The sequence below is a fragment of the Chiloscyllium punctatum genome, chromosome 4 (genome assembly GCF_047496795.1).
Source record: "Chiloscyllium punctatum isolate Juve2018m chromosome 4, sChiPun1.3, whole genome shotgun sequence".
Taxonomy (NCBI): domain Eukaryota; kingdom Metazoa; phylum Chordata; class Chondrichthyes; order Orectolobiformes; family Hemiscylliidae; genus Chiloscyllium; species Chiloscyllium punctatum.
The window spans coordinates 34,941,175-34,958,657 of record NC_092742.1 but is presented as its reverse complement, the minus strand read 5'-3'; the positions used below and the strand labels follow the sequence as shown (position 1 = coordinate 34,958,657).

Below are 17,483 nucleotides of genomic sequence, written 5' to 3'. Positions count from 1 at the left end.
TTTGCCATTTCCCTACCTGTAGATACCTGCCAGTATCTACACTGGGCAGATTTCAAAACACAAGCAGATTTGAGGCAAAGCAAAACTCTCCAAAACAAAATTGTTTATGGTAGAATTTACATTGCAAATAAAAACCTCACGTTTGTAAACACATTTACATCCCTTCAACTGAATAAAACCTTGCACAGACCCTTATAACAACAAGCAATGGAACTCATTCATAGTTCCAGTTCACAAGGCATGTAAACACTTGTAGCTGTCAATGGGAATGGAAGGCACCCCCTGTGATAATAGATGATGGTGTAGCAGCAATTAATCATGTAGCAGCAATCCAGTAACAAAGCCTTCAGGCTTATATCAGATGGCAGAGGGAAAAAGCCATCAATGATTTACTTTAAAATATTCCAGACATTTTCTTTTGAAATAAAGTAAAATATCTCATTAGCTTAGTGAATTTTGAGAAGATTTGTAGCTCAGGTTGAGGTTTTGGATGTAGGTTTGCTCGCTGAGCTAGAAGGTTCATTTCCACATGTTTCATTACCCTACTAGGTAACATCTTCAGTGGGCCTCAGGCGAAGCAGTGCTGAAAATTCCTGCTTTCTATTTATATGTTTGGGTTTCTTTGGTGATGTCATTTCCTGTGGCAAAGTCACTTCATATTCCTTTTTTAGGGGGTGGTAGATGGGGTCTAACTCGATGTGTTTGTTGATAGAATGCCATGCTTCTAGAAATTCTCGTGCATGTCTTTGTTTTGCTTGTCCTAGGAATGATGTGTTGTCCCAGTTGAAGTGGTGTCCTTCCTCACCCATACGTGAGGATATTAGTGAGAGAGGGTCATGTGTTTTTGTGGCTACTTGGTGTTCATGTATCCTGGTGGCTAGTTTTCTGCCTGTCCAATGTAATGTTTGTTACAGTCCTTGCACGGTATTTTGTAAATGACGTTAGTTTTGCTCATTATCTGTATAGGGTCTTTCAAGTTCATTAGCTGCTGTTTCAGTGTGTTGGTGGGTGTTGGTTGGTAGGACGACTCAGACCCCTTGGCATCATGGTGACCCACAAACCCACCTGATTAGTGTCAGTTGTTGTTAATTACAACTAGAGCATGCAGATGTACCCATTCAATTGACCCAGCATTTGCAACATTCGAAGAATCACTGAGTCCCAGAGTCATACAGCACAGAAACAGATCCTTCAGTCCCACCAGTCCGTACTGAATATAATCCCAAACTAAACTCATCCCACCAGTTTGCCCCGGCCCGTATCCATCCAAATATCCTATTCATGTATGTGTTCCAATGTCTTTTAAATGTTGTAATTGTACCCACATCCACCACTTCCTCAGGAAGTTCATTCCACACGTAAATAACTCTGTGTAAAAAAAATTGCCTTTTGTCTTTTTAAAATCTCTTTCTCTCTCAACTTAAAAATGTGTCCCCTAGTCTTGAAATTTCCGATCTTAGAGAAAAGACAACTATCTTCAACTCTGACTATTTTATAAACTCCTAACTGGTGACCTCTCAACCTCCATGCTCCGGTGACAAAAGTCCCAGCCTATCTAGCCTTTCTTTATAACTCAAACCTTGCATACAGGCAACATCCTGGTAAATCTCTTCTGAACCCTCTCCAGCTTGATAATATCCTTCCTATAACTGAGTGATCAGAACTGGACACAGTGTTCCAGAAGAGGCCTCACCAAGTTGTCTTTTGTACAACAGCAGCATAATATCCCCATTCCTATACTCAAACGACTGAGCAACGAAGGCAAGCTCCCAAACACCTTTTTAACCACCTCTTTCCTAAGAGAGAAAAAAATTAACAAGCATGTATTTACAGACAAAGTAAAAAGAAAAAACAATGAAGGGAGAGGAATGTGCCTTACACATCCAAGACTTGTATCATGAGGCATCCTTCTTTTGGAACACCCCCCACCCCCAATAGTTTCTGATTGTTTGACCAAAATGAACACTTTCAGTCAGACAGTTGCTGGTTTTGCTATCTGGCCATTTAGATTTGGAGGTATGTTTTACAACATTTGTGTCAAACTTACAATAACAACACATTACAGATTAACATCCACCTCAAAGTAAAATGAATTGATCTATATGGTTGTAGTTTTGATCCCCCATTTCTTGCAGACACACGCTTTCATTTCCTAGCATCAAAGAAAATTTCATCATTAGCCCTTTGGCAACACATCAACCAGGTAGCTGAACCACTTTAAAATATTTACTTCATAATATCCATTCTTATAATATGACAGAAATGACTATGACAACTGTTGTATTTTTAAAATTAAATCCTGTACATAAATTGTTCATGTTTAGGTTAATATCAAACAGAAGCAGCAAAACAAAGATTAGTCCAGGATGCTTCTTAAAAAGAAGTTTTATTTTAGTTAATGCTCTAGATTCTGCACCAATAGGCATTGTTATTGCCGTTCATGCATCAAATTTATCTTTTCTGTTTGCTGCTTCCTTCAGTGTCCTGGTGTTCCTTTGTTTGTTAGTGAAGAACTAGGAGTTGCAATATGTGTCTCTTTATCAGTCAAAATTGGCCTGCATTCTCACAACCTAATATCAGGGTTTACTGTTCAGAATCATAATCCCACTTCGCCTATCATGTAAGCGTTCCGATTTTTTCTTAGTTCCAGACATTGTAGAATTGAATGTTTGGGTGGATTTACCTAGTGTTAGAAATGCATCTTCACCATTTTAAATTGTGAGAAAACTTACTGTGTGTTAATTGAATTTCTGATCATACCAAAGGGTGCATATGTTGAGCTGCAATTAATCAGTTGGAGCTAATTTCTGTCAATATATGTGACAGGGAGATTAATCTATATTCTATAAATAATTTGAGCATCCATGGATTAGCTCCAGTACCCTATCCATCTGTGCAAAAGACATAATATTTATTGCACCAGACACCAGGTTTTAATACTTGTTAATTATCTCTAGATTTGTGAATAGCCACATTCTGACGCCTGTAATGTCATGTTCATATAAGGCTAACAACTGATAATCCAGTAACCTTGCTTTGCTAAATTATTAAACAGGTTATAGACATTTGTTTTGGTGCCTGCCAGACCTGCTCCTATTTTGTAGTCTCGTAAGCTTGTATTCGTGGTGAAAGTCAAACTGATGACAAATAATAGGAGTATAATAAAAGAAATGTTTCCTGTTTCAATGGTGAGCGTGGAAGGTACATTTGTATTGAAGCATTTCAATATTGTTGCTGTCTGCCCAAGTTAAAGGAGTAAATTGACAAATGTTAAGATCACCCCGTCTGAATGAGTGGATTCTTGAGTGATTGAAGAAAGACTGTAGCCACAATCTCCAGTCCTTTTCAGATTGGGATTGGAGGATTGTCAATTGACATTCCTGTTCAACAAGAAAAATGGTATAAACCCAACAATTAACCTAGCATCAATGGTAGGGAAATTGTTGGATATATTAATCTAAAATAAAATTATATTGAATACATAAAATAGTATTTTTAAAATATAAGTTAATAAATGAAGGTTGACTTGAGTTTGTCAAATGTAAATTTAATAACTTGATTGAGTTTTTGATGCAGAAATGGAAAGGATGGATAAGGGTAATGCAGTTGATGAGTATGTATATGGACTTTCAACAGAAGTCTTATATTGTACAACATATTAGTCTTGTCAGCAAAATTGTAGTGAAGCTCATTAGGGCAGCGACTGCATAGCTTTGAAAATGGATAGGGGATAAAAACAAGGAATACTAGTGAACTGTTTCAGACTGTGAGTTGAGATGATGTAGAATAGACTGACTGAAAGTGTGGTGCAAACAAATTTAATAATAACTTTCCAAACGAAGGAATGTGTTATTTGTCATCATATAGATAGCAGTGATGCCACATAGAGGTCACTGTTGGGAACACTGCTGTGTTTTATGATTATGAATGATTAGGTATACAGATCATAATTTCAAAGATTGTAGATGACATTAATCTCTCAAATGTGATGAACAGTGAAGACAATAGTGACAGACTGGGTGAAGATAAAGACTGGTGAAATAGACAGGCACATGGTAGATAAAGTTTAACACAAGTGCAAAATTGCTCATTTTTAGGAGGACAAACAAGAACAGGCAATAAAACTTATACAATTTTGCAAAGAGAGAGCCAAGAGTTGTTGACGGCAGTGGTGGTGAAAGCAATTTAAAAGGTATACAGGATCCTTTGTTTTCTAAACGGAGGCTCACAGTATCAAAACGTGGAAGCTGTACTAAACAATTACACTAGTCGAACCTTGGCCAGAGTAACGTGTTAAATTCAGATCACTACACTATAGGAAGGATGTCAAGGCTTCATAAAGGATGTACAGGAGATTCCCTGGAAATGTACCTGGATGGACATTGGTTACATGCAGCAATTACACCAGCTTAGGCTTATGTTGTTTAAATTCTTGGAGAGTTTTGATAATGTAAGTAAATGGCAGGCAGGTCTGTAATCAGAGTTCATTGATGTAATTGGCAAATAAACCACAGGTAACGTAAGGAAAATGTTTTTCAGACAGTGAGTTAAGATGGTCTAAAATAGACTGATTGAAAGGGCGGTGGAAACAAATTTAATAATAACTTTCCAAATGAAGGACAATAAATGCTTGATGAGGAACCAGCAGCTGGACAATGGGAGAGAAAGCATGGAAGTGGGACCAATCAGTTAGTTCTTACAAAGACCTAGCAGAAACATGATGAACTAATAACCTCCTTCTGTGCTGAGTCTTTCTTTGAATATAGGAACAGTTCTTCCCATTCATTTTGACAAAACTGTAATTGGTACAATCTGAACACTAATTATATGTGTGTTGAGAGAATCTGTACTTTTATTGTTTGCTAAATGTTTGGGCTTTTTATTACTTGATTTCACATCCGTCGGTTATGAAAAATGCTATATAAATGCAAGTATTTTGTCTTTTACTTTTGTAATTGTAATTAAATGCATCTAGTTCTTTGGTTTGTGTCTAATATTCCTTAATTTAAAGAGTATTTAATGGAATAGAGTTTGACTGCATTTAACCCAGTAAAAATTGCATCAATTACAGTCCTCTCCATTCCATAAGGGACACATTTCAGTGTGGGCAGGAAAAAAAACTAACTTAAGATGTCGGGTGTACGATTGACTTGGAAGAACCAACCACTCAATTTTGAGAGAAAACTTTTCCAGAAACACAAGATAATATCATAAAATAATCTTGGAAGAACGGAACAGGAGTAGACCATTCTGCCCCTTGAGCCTGTTCTACTGTTCAATGAGATCATTGCTGATCTGGGGCCTAACTCTATATGCCTGCCTTTGGCCAATATTTCTTAATACGTTTTGCTTAACAAAAAAAAGCTATCTTAAATTTAAAATTAACAACTAATCTAGCATCAGCTGCCATTGTTGGAAGAGAATGCCAAATCTCTATCAACCTTTGTGTGCAGACATGCTTCCAAACATCTCTCCTGAACAGTCAAGTCCGAATTTTCTGACTATGCCCCTTAGTTTTAGAATCCCCACCAGTGGAAATAGTTTATCTACTGTATCTTTTCCTGTTATTATCTGAAAGACTTACATTGCCTTTTCATCAGTGAGAGTATTTAGGATTTAAAAACTGAAACACTTGTGCTCTATTTGCAAATGCATCGTGGTATTGCCTTGCAAATATAATACATCTGCCATTGGCTGCTCCTCTGTAAAAGTGGTGCATCTGCATATTACTGGATTGCTCTGTTATTTTGCATCATTATGCAACTTTGCCACATCTGTATTTGCAAACTGCTATGTGCTGGATAAAGTAGATAGGTTTCCATACATTAATGAGTAAATAGAAGCATCTCCATATCATCATGTAATTTCAATAACAATGCATATTTTTACACCAATGGTAATAAATTCCCTAAAAGCAATGGAATTACACAGCAATGTTTGCAGAGAGGAGGGTACATGTATCTGTGTATTTGAATTGAGTTATCGTTTTCAGTACTTTGGTACTCCAGATTGGATTTCTACAGTAATGAGTTTGATTTTGCTTCTCCGTTTGACATCACAACGATATGTAAAAGTCCTACCAGCATGAACTTCTGTAGAATGTCAAGTCATCCAAAATGCAAGTCAAATGTGACCTTAATGTACCTTTGTGGTGTTTGGTTCCTACATATGTTGTTAGAATGCAGTTGCTATAGAGTTTAGACAGATGCACTTGGATCTTTCACATGAGGCAGATAAGCGCATGTTGTTGTCTGTTCCTATGGCTCATTCTTCCTGGAACAGACCATAAGACCTAGGAGCAGAAGTAGGCCATTCAGCCCATTGAGTCTACTCTGTCATTCAATGAGATCATGGTTGATCTGATAACCTTCAATTCCTCTTTCTTGCCTTTTCCCCATTCCCTACTGATTTAAAAAGATTGTCCATCTCAGCATTGAATATCCTTAAAGACCCAGTGGTAAAGAATTCAAGAGATTCATCACGCCCTGAGAGACGAATTCTTCCTCATCTCAGTCCTCAATGGGTAACCCCTTGTTCCAACATGATGCTGTTGTGTGCTGAACTCTCCAAAAAGGAGAAACATCCTTTCTGCATCTACCCTGTCAAATCCTCTGAGATCTCTGAGATTCTTGGGTGTTCCAATAAGGTCATCTTTGATTATTCAAAACTTTAATGAGTATAGGGCCAATCTACAAATGCTGACCTAAGTAGATAATCCCACCAAACCTGTGATCAGTCTAGTAAGCCTTCTCTGAACAGGCCATTAGTCTGTCACTTTAGGGCACCATTCCACATCAAACATATCTGACTTGGAGACTCTTATACCTGCCATAGACATTTTGAAAGAATTTCCAGGGTGATATTCCTCCTTTTTGACACATTGTGAACACATTCTTCATAACTATCAAGTCCCAGAATGGGACTTGAACCCAGAGCAAGAGTGCTACCCGCTGCGCCAAGGACCCCTCCTTGGTAAAATTGGAAAGGACTTATTGTTTCTGTTTTCATAGTCTGTGTCTGACTGGGGGCATATTGCTATTTTTCTTTGTCAGGTTGCAAACACAGGTCTTGGTGAGTTTTCTTTTTCACTTATATGGATGAATGAACTGGACTACTGATTACGCTTATTTACAGTCCAGTGATTCTTGGCAATAGCCAACTCAAATGAAAGATAGCAGAAACAAAATTTCCAATCTTCAATAACACCCGTCTTTTCAAGTCTTGGGAATCACCACTGACCAGAAACTTGCCTGAGAGAAAAGCAGATTTGCATGGACTGGACAAACCACTGTGCTGCAAGACCAAGGCAGTGGTTTGGTACTCTTCAATAAGTGACTGAGCTTCTGACAGCACCAAGATTCTCTACCACGTGCAGTATCACACCAAGAATATGACGGAATACTCACTGTTTGTATGGATGGATGCAGCTACAGCAACATTTGTAAAAACTTAAGACTTTCCAGAATGAAGCACATTCACGTCACAGTCACATTATGCTGACAGAGTGTGTGACTTGTGAAGATAACGTCACCAGACCTTCACTCCTTTGTAACCCCTGCAACTGACAGGAGCAATCAATGTTGTACCATCTCCAACTTGCCTCCAAGCTGCACATGTTTCTGTTGTGGAGGTGCATCATCATTGCCATTCCACCTTCATTCATGGACCAATATCTTGAAATTTCCTCTGCAAAGCATCATTCTGAACCCAGAACCTAATCATTCAGCGGTTTGAGAGAAATGAGGCAACTAGTTATGGACAATAAATGCAGCCAGGCCAGGGTTCCCTAGGCCTCAACAAATTTATTCAAAACCTATGTCCTCCAAAAGATAGAGAGGTAAGAAGCAGTCATTTTGATGAAAATGGGGCAAAAACGAGTCAATGTCAGGCACGACATTCCTAATGTGGTGTAGATGCACCTACATCATGAGCTCTGCTATGACTGGAGAGGCTACCTTGGAGACAACAGCCTAAGGCAAGGGTTAGAATCCTGGTATATGTAACTGCATTAACCATGAAGTTCCCTCCTTCCCAACCTCTCCCCTTGCCCTGAGGTGTGTAACCCTCAAGTTTAAACCACCATCAGTTATCTCTTTTTAATCAGAGAGAAAAACCCTATCGTCTCCTGGGACTATGGCAACTTTATTTTATATGTAAATGAGTCACCTGACGTCTATTCCATGTCCTATTGCAAAAGCTTGTTTGAATTGATCAAAACAGGGATAATCATTGTTGAAGGTGTCTAATGGTTAATATTTGTCTTGGCAATGAGGCAACATAAAATTTGAATGTTGCCTTTCCACAGATAACCTCTCAACAGCCAACACTGTTCATATTAATTTCATGTTGGCCTCAGCTCTCCCTCTTGTAGTATGCTGTCCTTGAAAATGAGATGAAGGAATACCAACTCCATCAAGACCATCCTTATTCAGCACTGCACCAAAGAGTATCCCTAGATTGCATGTAGTCGTTCTTTAAAAATGCAGTGTTTTGATTAGGGGAGAGAGTGCCTCCATCTGAATCAAACTAATATAGTATATTTATTTCCAATGTCCATGGGTTGAACTATGAGGGAAGACTGGAAAAATTGGGTTGCCAAAGGATATTGCTGAGGTGAAACCTCACAAAGGTAGACAAGAAAGATTTGATGTGGAGCACTAATTCAATGCAAGATCTAACAACAATAGAAGGGACATAAGCTGAAAATAATGGAAAGTCAACTTAAGAATGATGAGTACCACAATGTAAATTGAACAATATTTCTAATGGTTTCAGAGCACATTGGTATAGGACAGATAACCTACAGGAGAAAGCAGCCTTCCTTCCTTGTATTTATTATAAGTAGATCTCCTCACTTTTTCCATTGGACCTGCTGCCCCAAGTACATGAAAAAATGTGATGTACAGTACTGCAGAGAATGGCGATCTGAAATAAAACCAGCAGGTGTAGCAGCATTTGTGGGAAGAGAAGCAGTTACCATTTTGAGTCCAATGTGAATCATTTATGGAATTGAAGAGAGGTAGAAAGGTGATGCTATTGAATAAGAGGGAAAGGTCAGGAAGAACAAAAGGGAAAGTCAGAACTAGGTTAGAAGGAAATTGAATACCAAAGATGTCAAGGTGTAAAAAGCAACTGGAATAGTACTGTTATTGGTCCAAAATTACACAAAAAGGCCAATTCTGTCTGAAAGTAAATACGTGAATAAAAAATGCATATGGCTCTTGGTCGAAAGAGATTAAAATGGAGAATAGAATTTATGGTCTAAAATAATTGAGTCCAGAAGGCTGTAAAGTGGAAGATGACTTAATGTTTCTTCAGCTTGCATTGGCAAGAATGTGAAATTGGGTGTTTGATCCAGACAGCGATTGGTTGTAACACTGAAGATTGCAATCACTGTCATACCAAATGCATATGAAGATATTCCAAGTATAACTGAGGATGCCTTGTGGGTTATGTGTGCTCACATTATACTGATACCTCTGAGATTGTATATACAAGCGGAATCCTTCATCCACAGTCCTCACTTTTGTTTTGAATCCAGCTTTGATAGATGGTTCAGATGGGGCACGGTTTTCACGCGCTTGCTTTTTGAGAGAGTGATGATCATTTCAACTCTTTGTTTAAGCTAATCACATGATGCTTCCTGTGGTTGTGGTCTGCAGAACTTTACAAACAGCTCAACATCACTTTGTGAGTTTTTACTTCTGCATATGTGTGGATGCAGGTTCAGAATAGAAATGAGAGTTTACCAGTGTTAAATGGGGATTTAAAGACACTGACCACTTGCAATGCTCACAGGCAGCTGCATACTTCTTCAAATTCATCGTCAGGATTTGGGGAGACAGTGGTATATTACATCTCTCAATGAATAAACCAGAGATTTAGGCTAAACACTCTTGGAGATAAGTGTTCAAATCCCACCATGGTAATTGGTAGAATTCAAACCAAATAACTAAAATATGGCAATGAAAGCTCATCTTGTTAATGGTGTTGAGGAAACAATTATCAATTGCCGTATGAACCCACCTGGTTCACTGTTATACTTTTGGGAAGGAAATCAGCCTCCTTACATGGTTTGGCCTACATGCTACTCCAGGCCCAGGGCCATGTGGTTGACTCTGACTGCCCTCTGAAATGTCTTATCAAGCCACTCAGCTCAAAGATGAACAATACATATGATAGAGTCATACAGCACGGAAACAGGTCATTGCATCCAACTCGTCCATACCGACTAGGTTTCCTAAACTGATCTAGTCCCATTTGCCTGTGTTTGGTCCCTATCCCTCTCAACTTTCCTTTTTCATGTATCTGTCTGAATGTCTTTTAAATGTTGTAATTGTATCCATCTCCACCACTTCCTCTGGCACCACCCTGAGTAAAGTGTTTGTCCCTCAGGTCCTATTTAAATCTTTCCCTGCTCACCTTAAACTTATACCCTCTAGTTTTTGATTCCCCTGCCCTGGGGTAAAGACCTTGGCTATTCACTTTATCTGTGCCCTATGTGACTTTATAAATCTCTCAACCTTGTATACTCCATGGAGAAAAAAATTCTGCCTAAGTAGCCTCTCCTTTTCACTCAAACCTTCTAGTCTTGATAGATAGTCTAGATATTTTGTGCACCCTTTCCAGTTTAATAACATCCTTCCTCTATAGGGTTGTCCAGAATTGTATGCAGTACTCCAAATGTGGCCTGACCAATGTCTTGTATAGCTGTAATATGACATCCCAACTCCTGTGCTCAATGTTCTGCCCCATGAGGAAAGCATGCCAAATGCCTCCTTCACCACCATGTCTACCTGTAAAGCTGCTTTCAAGGAACTGTGCACTTACACCCCTAGGAGAAAGTGAGGACTGCAGATGCTGGAGATCAGAGCTGAAAATGTGTTGCTGGAAAAGCGCAGCAGGTCAGGCAGCATCCAAGGAGCAGGAGAATCGACGTTTCAGGCATGAGCCCTTCTTCAGGAAGGGCTCATGCACCCCTATGTGCACCCCTTCTTACACCCCTAGGTCTCTCTGTTTGTCAACACTCCCCAGGGCTCCAACATTAACCATGTCAGTCCTGTCCTGGTTTGTCTTTTCAAAATACAAGACCTGGCATTTATCTGCATTAAACTCCATCTCCCATTCCTTGGCCCAATTCATCCCATTGTGCTCCTAAATAACCTTCTTCACTGTTTACTATATCATCAATTTTGGAGCCATCTGTAAAATACCAGCCATGCCTCCTATTTTGTCACCCAAATAATGTATATAAATGATGAACAACAGTGGACCTAGTACCAATTCTTGTGGCACACTGTTGGTCACAGGCCTCCAGTCTGAACACCAACTTCTCTATTACCACGCTCTGTCTCCTACCATCAGGCCAATTTTGTATCCAATTGGCTAGCTCTCCTTGGAATCCATGTGGTCTAATGTTATTAACCAGTCTAACATGTGGAACCTTTTGAAGATCTTGCTAAAGTCCATGTATCTATCTTCTTTATCACATTTTCAAAAACTTAATCAAATTTGTGAGTCATGATTTTCCACACACAAAGTCATGTTGTCTCTCCCTAATCAGTTTTTGTCTTTCCAAATGCATATTGATCCTGTCTCTCAGAATCCCCTCCAAGAACTTAGTCAGCATTGACATTAGGCTCACCGGCCTATAGTTCCCTAGTCCTTCCTTACAGCCTTTCTTCAATAATGGCATCACATTAGCCACCCTTAGGTCTTCTGGCACCTCACTCATGGCTATCAATAATGCAAATATCCCTGCGAGGGAATCTACAATTTCTTCCCTAGCTTCCAACAATGTCCTGGGATACACTTGATCTGGACCTGGGATTCGTCTACCTTTATGCATTTTAAGACCTCCAGCACCACCTCTTCTCTAATGTGGACTAATTTTCAAGACATCAATGTTTATTTCCCTGAATTCCCTAACTTCAATGTCCTTCCCACAGTAAATACTGACGAGAAATATTCATTTAAGATCTCACCCATCACCTGTAGTTCCACATGTAGGTGATCTCATTGATCTTTAAGGGGTCCTATTCTCTCCTTAGTTGCTCTTTTGCCCTTAATATACTTGTGGTATCTCTTTTACATTATCTATCTGCCAAGACTATCTGATGTGCATTTTTGTCCTGATTTCCCTCTTGAGTGTACTCCGACACCTCCTATACTTCTCAAGGCATTCACTTAATTCCAGCTGCCTATACCTGACATATGCATTCTCCTTTTTCTTGACCAGTGCCTCAATATCTCTGGTCAGCCTACATTCCTACTCCTGCAGCTCTGCCCTTCTCACTAACACAAACATACTGGCCCTGAACTCTCGTTATCTCGCTTTTGAAAGCCTCCCACTTATCAGATGTCCCTTTTTTACCAGCAGACAGCCTCCCCCAATCAACATTTGAATGGTCCTGTTAAAACCATCAAAATTGGCCATGCCCCAATTTAGAACTTTAACTTGTGGACCGGACCTATTCTTTTCCATAACTACTTTAAAACTAATAGAATTATGGTCCCTGGTCCCAAAGATGCTCCTCACTAATGTCTCAGTCACTTGCCCAGCTTTATTTCTGAAGAGGAGGTCAAGTTTTTCCCCTTCTTTAGTAGGGCCATCTACATATTGATTAAGAAAGTTTTCCTGAATAGACTTAACAAATTCCTCCCCATCCGAGCCCTTAACACTACGGTGTTTCCAGTCTATGTTTGGAAAATTAAAATCCGCTACTACTGCAACAGTCCTATTCTTACAGCTATCTGTGATCTCCCTACATATTTGCTCCTCAATTTCCTACTGTCTATTTGAGGTGGGGGGGGGGGGGGGGCTATAATACAATCCCATCAGTGATCAACCCCTTCTTATCTTTCAGTTCCACCCATACAGCTTCCCTCAAGACAGTCCCTCAGGAATATCTTCTCTAAATACTGCTGTGATATTTTCCCTCATCAAAAATGCCACTTCACCTCCTCGCTTGCCTCCCCTTCTGTCCTTCCTATTGCATCAGTACCCCAGAACGTTGAACTACAAGCCCTGTCCCTCCCCCCCCAGCCATGTTTCTGTTATAGCTATAATATCCTAGTTCCATGTTCCCATTCCGTGGCCTGAGTTCACCTACCTTACCAGTCAGGCCTCTTGCATTGAAGTAAATGCTGTTTCATTCAGCAGTCTTCCCTTGTTTCCTGCCATGCTCTTGCCTGCCTAGTCTATTTGACTTGCTTTCTTTAACATCTGCACTCACCTCACCTTTTCTTCTGTCTCACTTCTGTTTAGGGTTCAAAACCCAGTGAAGAATAAAGGAAGGATGCTGTTGGCAAGATTGGCATTTATTGCCCATTTCTAGTTATAGTAGGCCTTGTGATTGAACCACTGCATGGTGAGGGCACCAATATTAGACTGAGGGAACAAAATGACATTTGTCTCTTGCTTCCAGGCTGCAGGCTGACAATTCACTGCAGTGTTGAAGATAAACCATGTTAGCATGAGAATGGAGTCATCCATAAATCTGACAGACTGGGTAAAGCCAGCATCTACCTTGCCTAAATTAATGAACCAGTTGGGCATTCATATCCATCTAACAACTTTATAGTTATTATTTTCAGATATTTTTCTGACTTGTAATATCATGGATTTTAAACTGAATTCAAACCGACAAATTCTTGTGACAAAATTTAAACTACCATTCTCTGATTTTCTAGCCAACTGATCCCACTAGTACACCATCGCCTTGATGATACGTTCATGCATGCAAGAGAAAATGTGTAACCTTAAGAGCCTCCTCTGCACATGTGCAGAAGAGTTTTTGTTTTCTGTTTATGCTGGGCAATAAATACAAACCATTAAAGTTTGCCAACCAAAATAATCTTTTATTTCCACATCCTCAAACCTATGTTCATATTCATTTCAAGAGGGTTGGTACGGATTCTCATATTACCACTGGAGATGGGACCCTGCCAATTATGTTTTGGATTTGACAGGTAGCAAAAGTAAAATCAAGAAACATTGAAAGTGCATGGCAAGGCAACCAGCCATGAGAACTAGAAAAGACAAGTTGGTAATTCTGAAGAGGACATTTGTCAGCGCACAATGACATAGGATCTTGCCCTAAATATTGCCTTATCTTCATTATTTGTGTAAAAGGGTACTCTGATTGCCAACTATCTACATAAAGCATCAACCAGTCATGTTTTTCAGCTTCCTTCCTGCGGCCCATGCTGTAGCTGAACTCTATGGTTCATTGCTATTTTACTCTATTTTGTGTTATTTGCTACCTACACAATGTTGTAATATATGTGCAAAATTAGAAGACTCCAAAGCATTATAATTGTGGCACCATTGGCTTGAAACCCCGTAGATGGGTAATGGACTAGGTTTTACTTGCTATTTGGAGGTAGGTGGGAAGCAGATAAAATGACGTTCAAATGGGTTGGGGGGTAGCAGGCGTCCAATGGCTTCCTCCTCCCATGACATTTTACCAGTGGTGAGATCCTTAGGTATGCCGCTGCCCAGTGGAGGCAACAGAAGTAATTAATTCCATTACTAAGAACCACCTTGCCACCATCACCCTGCTGCCTTTAGAATTGTATCAGTGTCAAGAGGGGCCGTCTCTGTATCGGGCAGTCTTCCTAAAAGTTCCTGAAATGGAGGGTAGCAGATGGGTGAATAATAGCCCTCAAAACTCATAGTTTGCGTGATATCCTGGACTGCTTTGGTGACCTAAGAAAATGGGAAATACATTTTCTCAGGCATTGTTTCCTTCTTGGCTCTGGGTTTTCCTGTTTCTTCACCTGTTCCAGAATATTACATGCCCACAATGGGCCAGGGAAGAGTCTAGTATAATACTGAGGCCAGTATGAGCATGGGACAGGCTTCGTGGGCTCACTGGCCACTTCCTGCCCATCCACTTAGTGTCTGTCAATCAGTAATGTGAGGAAGACAACTGAAAACAAAGATTCCGGGGACCATTCAGACAGGCAATAACATCAACATAATAATAAATGAAATCGCTTAAAAATAAATGCACACTTTTATTAATATTTGTGCAGCTCCAATCACTAATTTTTCTTGCTTCTCTTGCTGTACCTTTGTGAGGTTTATGAAGTAGTACATTAATGCTATGAATGGTATACTTAATGAGTTTTACCAAATTAGTTTTGTCTAGTACAGTTCGTGTGAGTGAGAGGTTAATGTATAACTTACTCACCAAGCTGGTGAATTGTTGGTGTGTAGAAAGGAAACTGAAATGGTTTCTGATCAGTAGGGGAGGAATGCTCTGTCCTTGAAATAAAGAACCGAAACGCAATAATGGGAAATGTAAATAAGATACTTTACTTTTAATTTTGATTTTAAGGAAAGGGAACTGTTTGTTTGATGCGATTTGGATAAATTCTCGACTGCTCTGACAAGCTTAGTTTTCAGATCAGACTAGATTGCACTGGCTGATTCAAGTGTTACTGCCTCTCTGACTAAAATTTAAGTGAGGGTGCCTCTTAGATTGTGAACATTTATCACTATCTGTAAGTGAATGGATCCAGTTTAGATACAAAGAACCATCGGATGGCACTTGCTCCTTAGTGATTACAAGTAGTAAGATTCACAGTATCATCTCTCTCTGTGACATATGGGCAGTCTTGCTTGCTCTATCACCTTCCACTATTATTAAACTTTATAGAAGAAAAAACATTATTTATAGAACACCTGTTTGGTGTTAATACAATTTACACCATTTCATGTGAGTTTTTGATCTCAGTCGGGAATGTGTCAATTCATCTTTATTTTTGAAGTTGATTTGCCAGCTCGTTATCTGCTCTGCATCAATACAGACAAGGAAAAGGAAATAGTGTATTAAAAATAACCAGAAAGCAATTCCAGAAAGTTCATGCTCCCAGATATCCCTGAAAAAACTTGTAAATTTGCAAAACAAATTGATATTCTTCATTCGACTGCAGCTTTAATGGAGATCATTTGTTGCCCTCCACTTTCCCATTTATAATTGATTTTTTTGACAGATGACATGAGATTATTGGGTTTTACACAAAAGTGAACAGAATCACTTGGGATTGCAAAACAATAAATCAAATTCCTTAATTGCAATCCAACAAAAAGAAATTTAATCTATTTGGTGTCCCTTGGAGTAGGGATCTTGGTTAGAGACTTTTCTTCAGTGCTATTTATCAGTTCTTTATTGAAATATCAGCTTTTCTCACACAGCCATTTTTTCTTAAGGCCATGGATTAGTTTTGCCAAGTTGTGTGGGTTAACATGGACCATGGAGCTGTCACGCAGTGTTGGTGAAGGACCTAATAAAGCTACAGGCACTTTGAGTTTCAACGGACTATTTTAGCTACAGCAATAAGGGCTCTTGAGGTAGATGTCCTACCTCTGAGCCAGGTGACCTCAGTTTAAGTTTCACCTGCTCCAGAGGTGTAATAACATCTCTGAACAGCTTGACCAGGAAATACTTAACTGTTGAAATGAAAGCAAGTCACCTTCATCTCACCATAACATTCTCTTCCTTCGCTTGCTTTCCTTCCGTTCTCTAGTGAAAGAAATGTCACAATGTACCAGTAACCAAGATGACAGTCCAAATCTGTGAAAATGGGAGGCTCTATTCTTTCAGACAATTTCTGGTTGTAGGGATAAATCTGCTTTAAAGAATTCAAGGCCATCAACTCAATGAGAAGTTGGCAGTCTTTGATCTAACCAGGGAGGGCAAGAGTTGGGAAAACAGTGTAATGATTGTTACATGTTTGTAAGCATTTTTATTTTGCCAAATATATTTGTGCTCCTTCAGAGCCCATCAGAGCCATCTTGTAAAACGTGATACCAATTGTTTAAAGAGAGTTATTTAATTAATAGTCATTGATGAATAGCCATGCTTTAAGGAGATTTGCGTGTGGTTTCCGAAATAGCCTGAACGAGTAGCAAAAATGATTCTCAAGTCATGTTATAGCTTGATAAAAGAAAATGAGGTGCACTTTGTCAAATGCAGAGTTGTTGTTCAATGAAGTCATCGAGAAAGGTGAGTGCAAAGTGCTGAAAGATGAGCTTTAATCTCCATGGCAGTGATGTTGCAGATTGGTCTGGCTTATTCCGTTCTATAACCCCTTCCTTGCCTGGTGCCGCTGCACATCCTGGTTGAGGCAACTGAAAAATGTACTAATTTTTAAATTTGATGTTCACTTTTAATAATACAGTTTACAATTTCTTCTTAGATCCTGAGGAGCAAGTCAATTCCAATTCAAATGAAAGAGCATTCAAGGAGCGCATATTTTCTAGAAAACGCCAAGGAGCAATGCGGCGAAAGATTCACCAGGTCAACAATCATAAGTTCATGGCCACGTACCTGCGCCAGCCCACGTACTGCTCCCACTGCAGAGAATTCATTTGGTAGGAAGCTCCTGTATTAAGTTACAGGTGTTAAATATTGTACTTTCTGTTTAAATGTTACATAACATAAAAAAGAAGCACTTGCCAAGCCATTTATATC

At 39.3% G+C, this 17,483-nt stretch overlaps 1 protein-coding gene across 2 annotated transcripts in view; it reads left to right on the top strand.

Annotated features, from left to right (window-relative positions):
- The window catches only part of LOC140476179 (protein kinase C epsilon type-like), a 224,224-nt gene that overhangs the window by 105,458 nt on the left and 101,283 nt on the right, over positions 1-17,483 (top strand). For both annotated transcript variants that reach the window (XM_072568361.1, XM_072568360.1), the window contains exon 3: positions 17,209-17,383. In XM_072568361.1, coding sequence (XP_072424462.1) covers positions 17,209-17,383 — 175 coding nt within the window. The remainder of the gene's footprint in view (positions 1-17,208; positions 17,384-17,483) is intronic.